The 13,786-nt window shown below is 39.7% G+C and overlaps 1 protein-coding gene across 1 annotated transcript in view; it reads left to right on the top strand.

Annotated features, from left to right (window-relative positions):
• Positions 1-13,786, top strand: part of MLLT3 (MLLT3 super elongation complex subunit) — a 122,899-nt gene that overhangs the window by 63,841 nt on the left and 45,272 nt on the right. Inside the window, exon 5 of the mRNA XM_063180016.1 lies at positions 11,617-11,736. Coding sequence (XP_063036086.1) covers positions 11,617-11,736 — 120 coding nt within the window. The remainder of the gene's footprint in view (positions 1-11,616; positions 11,737-13,786) is intronic.

Genomic DNA, 13,786 nt, shown 5'->3' with positions numbered 1-13,786 from the left:
TTGCACAGTCTGAATCAGAAAAATGTACTGACTTCTTTATTGTGTTGCAAGAATTAAGTGATGTGAAAAAGCCAAAAGGAAATTTGCCTATTTGGAGGGATGAGAGAGGCCAAAAGGCCAAACCTTTAGGTTTACGCTTTGTCTGTGAAACTGTTCTGTGTTTCACACAATGACAGTGTAATTCATTCTGTCAGGGACAATGGGAGGCTCAGCCATGAGGTCTGCTCAGGACTTGACCCCTCCTTGCTGGGTGTGAAACTCTCCCTGGGCTCGGCTCCGCTGCTATGCCTCCTTCATGGGCCCGAGCCTCTCATGTGTCAGGCTGGGCTGCTGCCTCTTGCCTCCTTCCACACACCACTGTGAAGAGCCTGTGTCTCCTCCGTTCCCTCTGATCAGTGCCATGCTGATGGGAGGGAACAGAGGAGCTCCTTGGATGCCCCTGAAGCCATCCCTCCTTCCATCTGAGCCAGCCCTAGCCCTGTAGCTGCTTCTCCCTGCAGTCTCCAGCCCCACGGTCTCAGTTACCTCCTCTTACCCCCACCACTTTTGTTGGTGGTGTTTGTGTTAAGAGATCCAAACTGTGTGTAGATAGGATCTGACAAAAACCAAGCAGATGATATAGTTCTGAGCCTCCCCTGGCTCCCAGGGCTGTGACCACCTCACAGGAATTGGGACATTGATAGCCATTGTTGCTGCCCAGGCACCTTGTTGCTGCCTGGGCCCTGGCTCAGCTCATGGCCTGTCCAGGCTGTGTTACAGCCCGAGCCTCCTGGCTGCAGGGCTCTGCCTTGTTGGGGCACTTATTGTTATTGGGCGTTTGTCCTCATTTTATTTCATGAGGCTGCTGTTGGCCTATTCTTCCAGACTGCCTGGGTCCCTTCTGCAAGCCTTGCTTGCTGTGAAGTGTCAGATGCTTCACTTCCCAATTGACTGTTATTTGCAGACTGCATGAGTGTATTTTGCTTCCTTTACCAAGTCACTGATAGAGATGTTGAGAAAGCCTTCATACTGTGAAATGTTAAGTGTTAATGCCAGTGCCTGTCTTTGCTTTGAACGAGCCTTAACAAGAGTGGGTAACCTTTTTTGGTACCTTTAGACAATAGTAGGTTCTGGGCTGGAGGTAAGAGGGAGCTAGTGTGAGAATCTTCAGTCTGCTGAAGAGAATCTTTGAAAACAAAGCAAAACCAAGTAGCATGTATAGTCTGAAAGACCCTGTTGGCCTCCTGAAGAACAGAACTGTTACAACTGTAGTTACATTTACATAGAAGCATGTGCAGTGTTTTCTGTTTGCATTTATAAGGTGCAAGAGGCTTTTTAATGTTTTTGCAAATAAAACATTGAGATTGTATTCTGGAAAACTTAATGAGCCATTGCTTTAATATTTGTTAACAACAGACTAGATAAGATTGATAAGTTTGAAGCACAAGTGTAATAAATTTAAGTAATGCCATCAGAGAATTTGGAGTTGAGGAGTAATGGTTAAAAAAGTTAAAATAGGAAGCTTCCCTTTTATTGCTAGTTTTCTGAGCCTTTTAATTTTAGGTTTCTTGAGTTAACAAAAGCAAGAATGTTCCCTAAGTGTGAGCAACAAAATGTGCCGTGTTTTGATCAAATTCTTTCCCTGAATATAGGGAATGACCAGTATGGTCATTCTTAAAATACATAGCTTCATTGCTTTTTGTCTTCTGGATTCTTCAGACTGCATAGTTTTTTCTTTTTCTCCATTCCCCCAATTTCATTTTAAGAAATTAATACCTTCTCATTAACTGATCAGTTTTCTGCATCCCTCTGTGGACTTTCTGACCTGGAAGTTTATCTGGTCAGCTTGGCAGAAATAATGTAATAGCATTCTGTCTGTCTGGTCCCTAAAAGTTTCTCTGAAGGGCTTACATCTCCTGGTGTTGAAAAGCCCATTATGCTTTATGAAATACTGTAAACATTATTTTTGAATACTTTTGAAACTTTTTTGAATCCTGTAGAAATCCTGAAAAGCTGACTTTCCCTTCGAATTGTGTGAGTTCAGTCTGTTGTGTGTTCTACAGAGAGCGTTAACTCATTTGTAATTTCCATGCTTTAGGCTGAGAAAAGCATTTACAGGGTAGTCAAGTATGAGATAGGTTTTGCACTTACAGATAAGTCCATACAACTAATACTTCTAGCTTGTGGCTACATTCAAGAAAAAAATAACAGTAACAGGTTGCTGAATTTTGATAGACAAGGACTCTGGCAAAATTAAGCTCATGTCCTTCAAAATGAATGAGATGCCATATTAATGTAAAACACTGAGTGGTAGCATTGAGTAAAATCCTTTAACGTGGTGGACTTCTGCTTACATGCTTTTAAATAATGGTCTAAATTGCACCTTGATTTCTATGCAACTTGAAGCCCAGATCTGATTCCTTTTTGTCCCTTTACATGGGCTGACTGATGTGAACTACAAAACATGATTATTTCTTATTTGCATAAACATATGCATATTACAAATAGTGTGTCCTTCTGGAGGGAGAGGTGTAGGCTCACCTGGTACCTGCGTGCTGCCATATTCAGTGTAGTCTTACTTCTGTGTTTGTCTTTTGCTGCAGATTCCTTGAATTATCTCTTGGATGCTTCTAACTCCCCCTTTCTTTTACACATGTACCTTGTGGCCTCCCAAGTGTGAACTTGTGAACTAGTCCAGGTTATTTGCTACAGCCACTGTTCTTCTGTCTTTCAGGCTAAGAAAGTTTTGTTACCCTTCTCCATCCTTCCTGTCCAGTAAGGTCTGACTGGCTATCCTGTAGCTCGCAGAGAGAGTAAGAGTAACACTGGGATACCATAAGTGATTAAAAAGTCAGAACTCGACTGCAGTACAGCTTTTCCACTGTCGCACTTGAGTTAGTCGAGAAGGACATTTAGGGTAGCACCAATCGTGTAGATTAGTTCTGTGGAATATTTGCATCTTAGCATTTTATTTGATTTCAACAGAATTGAAGCATAAACGTGCAGTCAGTCTATATTATTGGGAGTTCACCAACTTGCTGACTTCTTTTCCAAGAGGTAGTTACATTTTCAGGCCTTAGAAGAAAGATTTGATTTGGCTTCAGAGTTTCTCTAATCAGGAATGTAAATAAAAACCTTCGGTTCTGTCTTAGGCTATATCCAATTGGCAAAGTTTTCCACCTTCAAAGATACAGTTTTTACACTGAACTTCACACAGCCCCTTGAAAAGATTTAGTTATGCTCAAATCCATCTCCACTATTCACTTGTTTTCAGTTGGCTTATTCTTGTAATTAAAAAAAGAAATAAAACGTTTTCAAAATTACACTGGACAAATTCAATGGAACCATACATTGCTTAGGTTCTATACCTTTGTGTATATATATGTTGTGAATGACATTCCTTTTACAAAGGTTTTCTGTGCAAATGATGCCAGTGAGAATTTTCTGTACCATTTACTCAGTGCAGTGCCTCATCATCCATAGCTACCAGGGATACATGTGTACCTATTTGGATTAGCAACCTGTTGCTTGAAATCCCCAAGGATGCCCTGGATACATGTGACTGCTTTTAGTTGATCTGTGTCTTACCAAGCAAGTCATCAAGCTACTGGAAGTGAGAGAACTGTATGCATGCAGTCTCCTACACAGCTCATCCTCTAGGCACAGCATGAAATTATGCCTGAGCAGGTACAGTAGCATTAAAGTTCCGATCATGTAAACACCAATAAGTGTTGACCATTGTGTGGTCATTCCTTTCTAGATTTTTCAGTCACCTTTTGTGATCAGTTTCAGACTTAAAATAGGAAGACCCCGATGAAAAAGAGTTGGCAAAGGGATTGCTGCATATGGATTTCAGAAGAAAACCGACCCTGGGAAATTATAGTGATTGAGAAAAACCTTCAAATTTGAAGTAGATTTTTGAATGCTGAACCCCATGGAAAATACAAATAGAGTCTGATTCCATTTATGTATTTTATATTGTCAGTAGCATTGATTCTATTGCTTTTCTTAGCTTGCATGTTTTTCAATTACAAGAAAAAATTGAAAATTACACCTAGTCTGTTCAGTGAGCTAGTAAAAATAAATTAATTTTGAAGATGCTGAATGATAGCTGCCTAACATTGTAGAATTAAATTTTCCCACTGGAAGAAAATATTTGCTCAGGCATCACTTGTTTGAACAGGATGTTACAAATAACTTGATTTCAATTCTTGCAGGAAAAAGTAGTGAAAATATTTTCAGTCTTCATTAAGATAGCAGTTTGATGCTGGCCTCTCTCTCACAGTTGCAAATGCATAAACAAAAATATTTGTATTGTTTTGCAAGTTTCATCGGAAGTTAAACATTTCTGCCTTTTTGGCAGGAGACTCAAAATCAGTTCCTTAATCCAGGAGTATCTAGACAAAGTTTTATAGCTGACTTTTCTTTCCTTAAAGGAAAAGACTTTTCTCTGCCCCTTAGAGAGCAGTTATCACTGTGGGCAAGCATAGTAAAATACACTGCTTTATTACAAATGCAAAAGGCTGTTAATGGTTTGAGGTTTCATGCTTAGAGGATGCAAGAAGTAGGTCACTTTTAGAGTAGAAATTTTTCTATTTAGCAACAGATGAGTCCTTTCTATAAAATTGTGGCTTTCTATAAAATTTGTAGGAAATGTAAATGCATGGCTTCTGTAATAAGACAGTTCTTTTCTTAAAGATAGTTAATCTTTTAATGAGTGAGAGACACAAAGACTTACTCTGAGAGGGATGCATTTTTAGAGAAAATTATCAAGGTAAAAATGTAGGTTTTGCCAAAACCCACTGCATTCTGTTGTTTGAGGTTTTTTCATACCTTTGTGGTTTTATGATTTAATGTTTGAGAAATGTCTTTTCAGTCAGTTGAGATGTCTGCATAGTGCCAGTTTTAAAACTATATTCATAATCCTTGTAATGAAGATGAAATCGTGGGGATTTCCCTCTTTTCTCCATCCTCCCTATTTCCTGGACAATTCCACTGTATCAGTTGGAATAGTTGGCTTCTACCCAGAACCAGCCTTAGGTATAATGCTGCTCTAGGGAAGTGATTATCTTTAATCTTGTGCTTTTTATATTTAAATAATTGAATTTTCTTGAACTACATATAATTTTACTTTCAAGCAAAGTAAAATTCTAAAATTTTTAAAAATATTTGTTTAATTATAAATTATAGTTGTTCAGAATGACTGTATTGTTTAGCTAATGATTTATAGTTTGGAACTTCACCCCTAATGGGACTTGTGTTACTGCTAGACTTTTTCTTAGCAGTGTGTTATCCTCTGGAATTTCGAAATATAGGTCCGCATACCCATGTTACATAGCTCATGCTGGGGTCCATACTGTTTTTTCATCATCATGACTTTAGATATTAGTGTCACAGTGATCACGTAAAATCATTACTACTTGCCCCCCATATTTCAGATGTACTCTTTAACGTTGAAAGAAGTGATGTGTAGGAACCTGTTCGTCACTCTAAAATGATACAGAGTGTGGCAATCCAGAGCCAAAGAAGTCCAGTTGTCTGCTACTGATGCATGATGAGTATAATTCGTGATGAATGCTGCAGAAATGTTGTAGTAATGGTTCATTTTTCCCAGAATTCTAACAGGTATCTTGTAGCTTTTACTGAAAATGCTGTTGGAATTTTTCTGCAGCACACTGTGGTAAAGCTCGCTGCCTGTATTGAATATGCTGTATGAAGGTGTTCTTTGATGAGCAGCTCAATAAATGAAACTGCAACAGGTAGCTTGGTGTGGATCTGATTATTGCAGCTTTATTGATGGCCTCCTCTCATTCAGGAAAATGAAAAACTAGAAGACAGACAACAGATTTTTGATAGTGGCTCATTCACCTGCAGGAGTTCTAATGTGGATTAATAAGGAAATTGTGTTGGTCTGGACCTGTGCTAGCTCACATAGTTCCTGACTGAGTTAATATATATGGGTGGTGGTAGATCTGTGACTCCTATGTGTCAGGGTTGGCACAATCATAGAATAGTTTCAGTTGGAAGGAACATTTACAGGTTGTCTAGTGGGCAGGGACATCTCCAACTAGATCATGCTGCTCAGAGCCCAATCCACCTGACCATCAATGTTCCCAGGGATAGGGTGTCCACTACATCTCAGTGTCGTGTGTTCCAGTGATCTACCACCCTCATTGTAAAAAATATCATTGTTATAGCTAGTCTAAATTTACCCTATTTAAGTTTCCAACTACTCTTCCTTGTCCTGTTGCAACAGACCCTGCTAAAAAGTTGTCCTCCAGCTCTCATGTAGCCCTCCTTTAGGTAATGAAAGGCTGCTATAAATTCTTCCCAGAGCTTCTTCAAGCTGAGCAGCACCAACTCTTTCAACCTGTCCTCATGGGAAGGGTGCTCTAACCATGTTGGTGTCCCTCCTCTGGACTCTCTCCATCAGTTCCATGTCCTTGCTGTGCTGGGACCCCAGAGCTGGATGCAGGGTTCCAGGTGGGCTCTCAGCAGAGCAGAGCAGAGGGGCAGAATCCCCTCCCTGGCCCTGCTGCCCACGCTGCTCTGGATGCAGCCCAGGACACGTTTGGCTCTCTGGGCTGGGGGTGCCCATGGCTGGGTCATTCCCAGCCTCTCCTCCCCAGCACCCCCAAGTCCTTCTCAGCTGGGCTGCTCTCCATCTCCATCTGTTCGTCCCACAGCCTAGACTGGTGCAAGAGGTTGCCCTGGCCCAGGTGCAGCACCTTGCAATTCTGTGCATTTGTAGTAATGGGCAGTACAAGATCAGCTTTCCATGGAACATTTTAAGATTGTTCCACACTGCTCATGTTATAAGGACATGAAAAGCAAGGTTTTGTTTTGAAAATGAGTTTTTCTTGTTGGGTACCAAGTACTCCAAGTTGTCAAGCATGTATTGGTAGATAAATGTTGTCTCCAAAATGTCATTTTTTTCTTTTTTGTAACGAAACTTCAGAATCAATTGTTAGTAGGTTTAGTACAAGCTATTCACTAGGTATTGCAATTTCATAATTTTCCCCAAATTGCTGGAGGAGGAATAGTGGAGGAGGGCTCCTGATTATATTACGATAATCGATAGTGCACAGTTGTTTCCTGATCCATTCCTTTTTTCAGAAGTTCATGGAATGACTTTAATTAAATGCATGGCAGTTTTTCTTTCCATAGCATTCAGTTGTCTTGAGTAGCAGATTGGAACATCCTTAGAAATACCCTGAGAGAAACTTTGTATGAGGGCAGGTATTGTTAGGAAAAAGGAGAATGGCTTCAAATTGAAAGAGAGTTAGATATTAGGAAGAATTTTTTTACTGTGGGGGTGGGGAGGCACTGGAACAAGTTGCCCAGATATGTTGTGGATGCCCCGTTCCTTGGAGTCTGGATGGCAGTGTGAGCAACCTGATGTGTCCCTGCCCACATCATGGGGATTGGAACAAGATGATCTTTAATGTCCCTCCCAGCCAAAACCATTCTATGCTTCTAAGATGCCAACAACTCAGATATTATGGATACTGGTCACTTCAGGTTTATTATTCCTACCCTGTAGTGTGAATATCAATGGATCTCCTCTATGCACTGGTTTTGGGTAAAAAGTAGGTTTTCTTTTGCCCTGGCAAAGTTGTTTTTCATTTAAAGCAACTGGTAGACAAAGGTTTTAAATGCAAGCTCAGTAGCTGAAGGATAGTGAAGTGAGTTTTTGGTGAACTAGAGGCAAGATATCAGTACCAGCACAGCAGTTAGATTGCGGTGAGAGGGATTAGCAGCCCCCCTTGAGGAAGTTGTGGAATGCAGTGGAGTCATCCCTCAACCTTCTGTTCTCAAAGCTGAACAAGTCAAGTGATGTCAGCTGCCTTTCACTGCACTGGTTGCCCTCTTGTCCTTGTGCTGAGGTGCCACAGCTGCATGCAGGACTCAAGGTGAGGCCACACCAGTGCAGAGTAGAGTGGGACAATCACCTCCCTTGACATGTTTCTCCATACAGCCTATTCTGCTGTTCCTGTGTTATTTGTACCCTGGTATTAAACAGTTCTCCTTGGCCATCTTTCGGGTGCTTATCCAGTGCCAAGTATCCTAAAGCACACTTTTTAAAAACACTTAAAATATTTGTGAACAAGCTCAACTAATGCCCTACTTTTACACAGTGTATTTCTGTCACCATTTGCCCCAAGAAAGGCAAGCTTTGATATTAGCTAGATCTCTGCTCTATTAAATAAAGTCAAGCCACATCTTTGAGGGAATAGCAGTACTGTAACTAGAACTTCATTTTTTGCATATTGGTGAATTCAGAGTGTGGTTACATGGTGTTTAAACTGACTTAATGACTGCTGTAGTCTCACCTTGCTTCATTGACACCAGTCAATGTCTTGTTCCACCAGTCTGGCTGATCCCACTTAGCTGTTGACTTTAGAGGAGACCAAGAAGAATTAGTCATGTTCCTGGTTTTTGTCACTGAGGTGATTCATTGTCAGTCCAGCCAAGTACCAGCTGCTGGTGTCCTTTGCTGCCTGGCTGAAGCATGGGCTACAGTCTCCCTTCTCTTGAGCTGTATCTCTAGGCAGGTGTAAGACAGCAGGGTAATTGCAATGCAGGAGGGAGGAAAAAAGTTGAGAAAGTGCATATAAGCTGTGCTGGAGAGTTATTGCTATACTATCAGTGAGCTTGCATTCTTGCTGCAGTAGTGTCTTGCTGTGGTATGCTCATTCCCACCTTTTCCAGTTTTGGTGGAAAAGGTGGGAATGAGCACATATATATTCCCACAGTCAAGCAGTGTGTGTTGCCAGTGTGGTAGAAGCAGTGTGAAAATGGGGACTTACTCTGAAAGCTGGCAGAAGTACATGTGCCAGCCTGTGATTCTGTGTTTGACTAATGCCTGGACAAAGGGCAGCTACCCGCTGCAGAAATTGCTGTAATTCTTTCAGCTGAGGTCTTCCAGTAAACTTAAACTGGATGTATAGTTGTCACTTCCCTAAATTTAGCCAAAATAGAAATGCATATTAATTCAAAAAGGTGTTGGTAATATAGGGGCTTTCTACATAGATGATATTGACAAAGAAAACTAACATATTGGATGTTATTTAGCACTAATATAAATGTCTTTCTTTGAGAGGTCGAAGTAATTTTTTTAAAATTTTTAGTGTTATAATGCACTTAAGGAGGAGCATATACTTCTGTCAGAAATCTGTTTGGAAGAGAAATGTGCATTTTTTTATCATAGGGGCCAAAGAGTTAATTTTACATGAGACTTTTTGGTCTCTTCTCATCTTTTTGTCAGCTTTAAAGATGGTATAGTCTGTAGTCTGTCTTAACTGATTGCATTGTTAATCACATTAAAATTTTGAATTTACAGTTCCTCTTTTTTATAGGGCTTCAATACGCTGCAGGATTCAATACATTGAAATTTTTAGGGTTCATAGTTTGCTATGTCCAGATTTTACTTTCTAAAACCACTACAGGAATTATTTTCTCCTGTATGTAACTAGATTTGCCAAATCAAACCTCACATGGTATTTATACTGTTCATCCCACCCCTCTAAATCTTTCTGTAGACTGTCATCCTGTTTTTAAATAGTCTGTAATATAGAGACTGTTAATGGTCCAAACGCTTGCCAGAAACTGAGGTATCTTAGAAGTCCATGCACTTTGAAAAAAAAGTCAGCTTTCTAAGAATGCCTGCGTACAATCATGAATATATGAATATTTCTAAACTGAAATGTTTCTGAATTTTAAAAAGAAAATTTATGCAGTGGTTAAACCTCAGTGAGTTTGTTTCAGTGGATCAGACTTCTGTGCTTCAGGGAGAAAATGGCAGCTTCAAACATGAGGAGAAAGAATTCCTGGCAGAGTTTTTGTTTCTTTGATTTTAATTTCAGGGCAAACCCTTATTCTCCTGACTAAATTTTTCTTCTGCATGGATATGCATCTTTTTATCATATGAATGTATGAACAAAACTATTTTGGGCAATAAAATATCTACTTAAACTCTGTAATTAATAAGTAACTTTGCTTTTTTGGAATGACTTTTATTTTATGCAAATGATATATTCTATTAAATTTGTGGCTTTAAAAAATACTGCAGAGTTTGACTTAAAAAACAGTACTATTTAACACTCATTTGACATCCTCTGTGAGAGAAAGTAATGCTAAATATATGCATTTTTTCTACATGTTGCCCAGGTTTATGGTACGCACTTGGCTATAGATTTTCCTACTGCCTAATTGCTCTTTGTTAGCTTGTGCCTTCTCTTATATTCAGTTGAGTTTAATGCAACCGAAGACCTTGGCAAATAGAGATAAAAAGGTACTTCTCCTGCTAAAGGATCACTTATTGTGATGCACAATAGCTAATTACAATCAAAAGTGCCGTGTTTTCAAGAAGAATGTCGTTGCTTTTGGACAGATGAGTTTTCAGAGCTTTGGCTTTTGGCAGACTCTGGTTCAGAACAGCTTAATTGCCTTCTTCCTCTGCCTTTGGCGTCTAGCTACAGTGTTGAAAACAGGCTGATAAAAAAAAATTACCTTGACATGTCTCTTAATATTCCCCAAGCTACCATGTCTCTTTGGAGCAAAGTGGTCTGCAACAAGATTCATTTTGAGTGGTGTTTAAATATTTTTTTTTAATTGAAAGCCTGTCTTCAGGAACCTGTAGGCAATAAAAGATCATCCTGACTTGGGGAGGTAACATTGGAATATACATATCTGTGTCCTCGATTTCCCAGTATTTCTAATGTAATGTGTATGAGGCATGTGGTGGGTCAGCTCATTCCTGTCCCTTGAGTCAGAGGATGTTTTGGTCATCTGAAGAGGCAAGGATAACCACATAGGAAATCCACAAAACCAGTGTCACTTTGTGCCTGGGAACCTTCGGGAAGAGAGACATGTTTCCTTGCAGGTACAGAGCTCTGCATCTTTCCAGCTTTGCAGGGCTTGTCAGACAGGTAAGCTGTCTCTAGCATTTGGAGCCTTGAAACAATAGATGAATGGCTGTGGCAGGAATCATAAAATCCAGACACAGCAGCACTGTAGCAGAAGACAGGATCTTAACTGGGTTTCCCAGAGATGGACGGAATAATCTTTACATGTCAGGCGACTGCTCAGTAATAGCTGATTTACTTGTGCTTTCTGGAAATGATCTGTCTGTACTTAAGTCTTCAAAATCAAGAAAGGGAGCTAGACCCTCTTAACAGCAAACTGTCTGCTTGCTTACCAGCCACACATTTTTCTATACTCTAGATAACACAGAAGCCTGAAGTTAGAAGCTGAAATTAAAGACATACTGCTTTTAGTTTAAAACGTCAGTCCGTTTTTACAGTGTATCTTTGTGGTGCGTTAACCTTGGCGAAAATGCTTGGTCAGTCACTCTGCCTTTGCCTCTCAGGGAAGGGAGAGAGGATAGGCTGGAAGGCTCATGGGTCAGTATCCAGGCAGGGAGATTGCTTATCAGTTAATATAATGGAAAAAACAGACTCTTTTTGGGGAAAATGAATTATTATCAGTGTGACTTCATTAAACTACCCCCTCTTGAGAAGAAACATGGATATTGTTTGTTGGACTTTTATTCTCCTATCAGTGTGATTTGCTAGGCAGGTGAAACTGTGCTCTTGTTGGTAATGTTTTACTGACATGCTTTCCCTCTTACAACAGATGATGGTAATGTCAGATGGCACATCGTTTTCTTCAGGGCAGAGCCTTCATCTCCCCAGCCTTCCCAGTAACTCTCTGTCTTTTTCTGAAGTGAAGAAGAAATCATCTCATGGGCCAAAGGTGAGACTTATTTCCCTAGAAGATAGTTGAGCCAAAAGTGCTTTTCCCACTAATTAAATTAATTTAAAAAAATTCTACCTGTTTTTTGCAATGTTTTAATTGCTACACTAATGATAGCAGGTCTTGACATTTCTTTACTCAGGATGGCTGTGAGAACAGGTGCTGGTGACAGTTCTCTTGTTTTATTACTTGTACAGTTGTTTTCCTCCTGTTCCAGAAGGAGTTGCAATGGTATCTTGTAGTGTTAGAAGATTACAGTGATGGAAGTGTGATCTATGGAAATGTAAAGAATGTGAGATAATATTATAATAATAATTTCATTTATTAAACATTTTTCAGGATACTTGTGTAGACTTGAAGCTTTGTTCTTTAGGATTTTTAGTTTTGTTTAAATTTAAGAGGTTAATTCTTTCCTAGATGTTTCAAAGAAAGCAATGTGTCATTGGTCTCTAGGACATCAAATTTTGAATCCCCAACTTCAAATGTAAAAAGGTATAGTCCAAGGAACCTCTTGAGTAATACAAATGAACCCTTCTGAAATAGCAGATAATTTCTTGACAAACTGAACTAATGATATGGGAAGATAAAGGAACATGTTGTTGTTTATTCATGTAAGAAATGCAATGCAAGCCTTTTCTCCATTCTGTTAAATTGTTTAGCTTTTCATTCTCTTTTGTAGAATCTTGTAGATTTGAAGTATGTCACTTGATCTTGCAGTGCTTCTACTTAAAGGGGCACTACGCATTTTTATTAATAACTTTCATGTTCTCTCTCTGTGCCGAATCTTGCCAGAATTGTCAGGTAATGAATTAAGGGTATGCCTAAGAAAAGCTGGTAGGGATACTTAATAAGCAAGAGCAGGCAAAAAGTGTTCTTTGACATCTCCCTTTCTGGTGTGTATTGTACATCAGTGCCTCACCATCTCTAATGCAGGTGGTCTTGCAACATTTAAAAAATATATGGAAGGGTGGTTATTTTCCTAATGAGATGCTGAGGTATAATTTGAGGATTAAACTGAAGGTGCTGATTTTGGGATGCTGAAATGAGTGCATAATGCCTCAAAGGAAAGAAGCTGGGTACACCTGGTGCTGAAGCAAGGTGCTGCTGGTTACACTAGGATGTATCTCCATCTGACTGGATCCCAAACTTGAGTTACTCTGACACTTGACCGTCTCTAATAGGGTTTGTGAGATGTTGGTTGGTAGGTCTCTAGAGTTCATTTTCCAATCACTTCTAAAGAGTGTGTATATATATATAATGTTGATTTTATATATATACAATGTTGATGCACTCATGCCTTGCTTTCCATGCCAAAGTAGGTGTGCTGAGGCTTGGGTTAATAAGCAACCCAAACACCTCTAGAAGGACTTCAGGGCAGTACTGACATGATACTGAGTCCTGTACTAATTGTCTGCCTAGTAACTGCCTAGTAACTGTGTAGTAAGTCTTGAATCTCAGTTTTTTGTGAGCAAGTGTAAACCTGGGAAGTAATTTTCTGATCTGTATTTAGTGAACTTCCATCTGATATGGAAAATCGGCAAGTGTGGAATGTGATAGAGTGAAGGAGGGTGAAGTGTGTATTTGCTGCAGTCATCCGTGTTGCTTGAAATCTTTCATTTTTTGCTGAAGCAACTCAAACATCTGCAGAGAGTTTGGCCCATACCATGCAGCTATGTGAGTCTAACCTGAGGAGGTTAGACATGCATCACATTTCAGGATTCCATCCCTAGAATTTTTAATAGTGGCAAGAGGTGTTTTGTCAATACACTGGTTTTTGTCAGTCCATGTGGATATTTGATTTTTCGTCTCCCCCCAGCAGTCATTGCTTTACCCTGTCCAACACACACTTATGAGCAGTTGTCCTTTTATCTCATAAATATCTGCCTTGCTGAGAATTATAAGCTATTATTGAGAAATGGAAACACAAGATAACCTTGGTTTTAGTGTAACATTAAAGTCTGGGCTTTTTGTTACAAGTTCTTGGAGCTGAAAAGCCTTGAATTTTGGTCTTTAGTGTTTTTGTTCTGGTTGGAATGTAGGAAAGTTCCAG

Source organism: Melospiza melodia, chromosome Z (genome assembly GCF_035770615.1).
Source record: "Melospiza melodia melodia isolate bMelMel2 chromosome Z, bMelMel2.pri, whole genome shotgun sequence".
Classification (NCBI taxonomy): domain Eukaryota; kingdom Metazoa; phylum Chordata; class Aves; order Passeriformes; family Passerellidae; genus Melospiza; species Melospiza melodia.
Note: the sequence above shows the minus strand (reverse complement) of the source record. Positions and strands in the feature narration are given on the sequence as shown.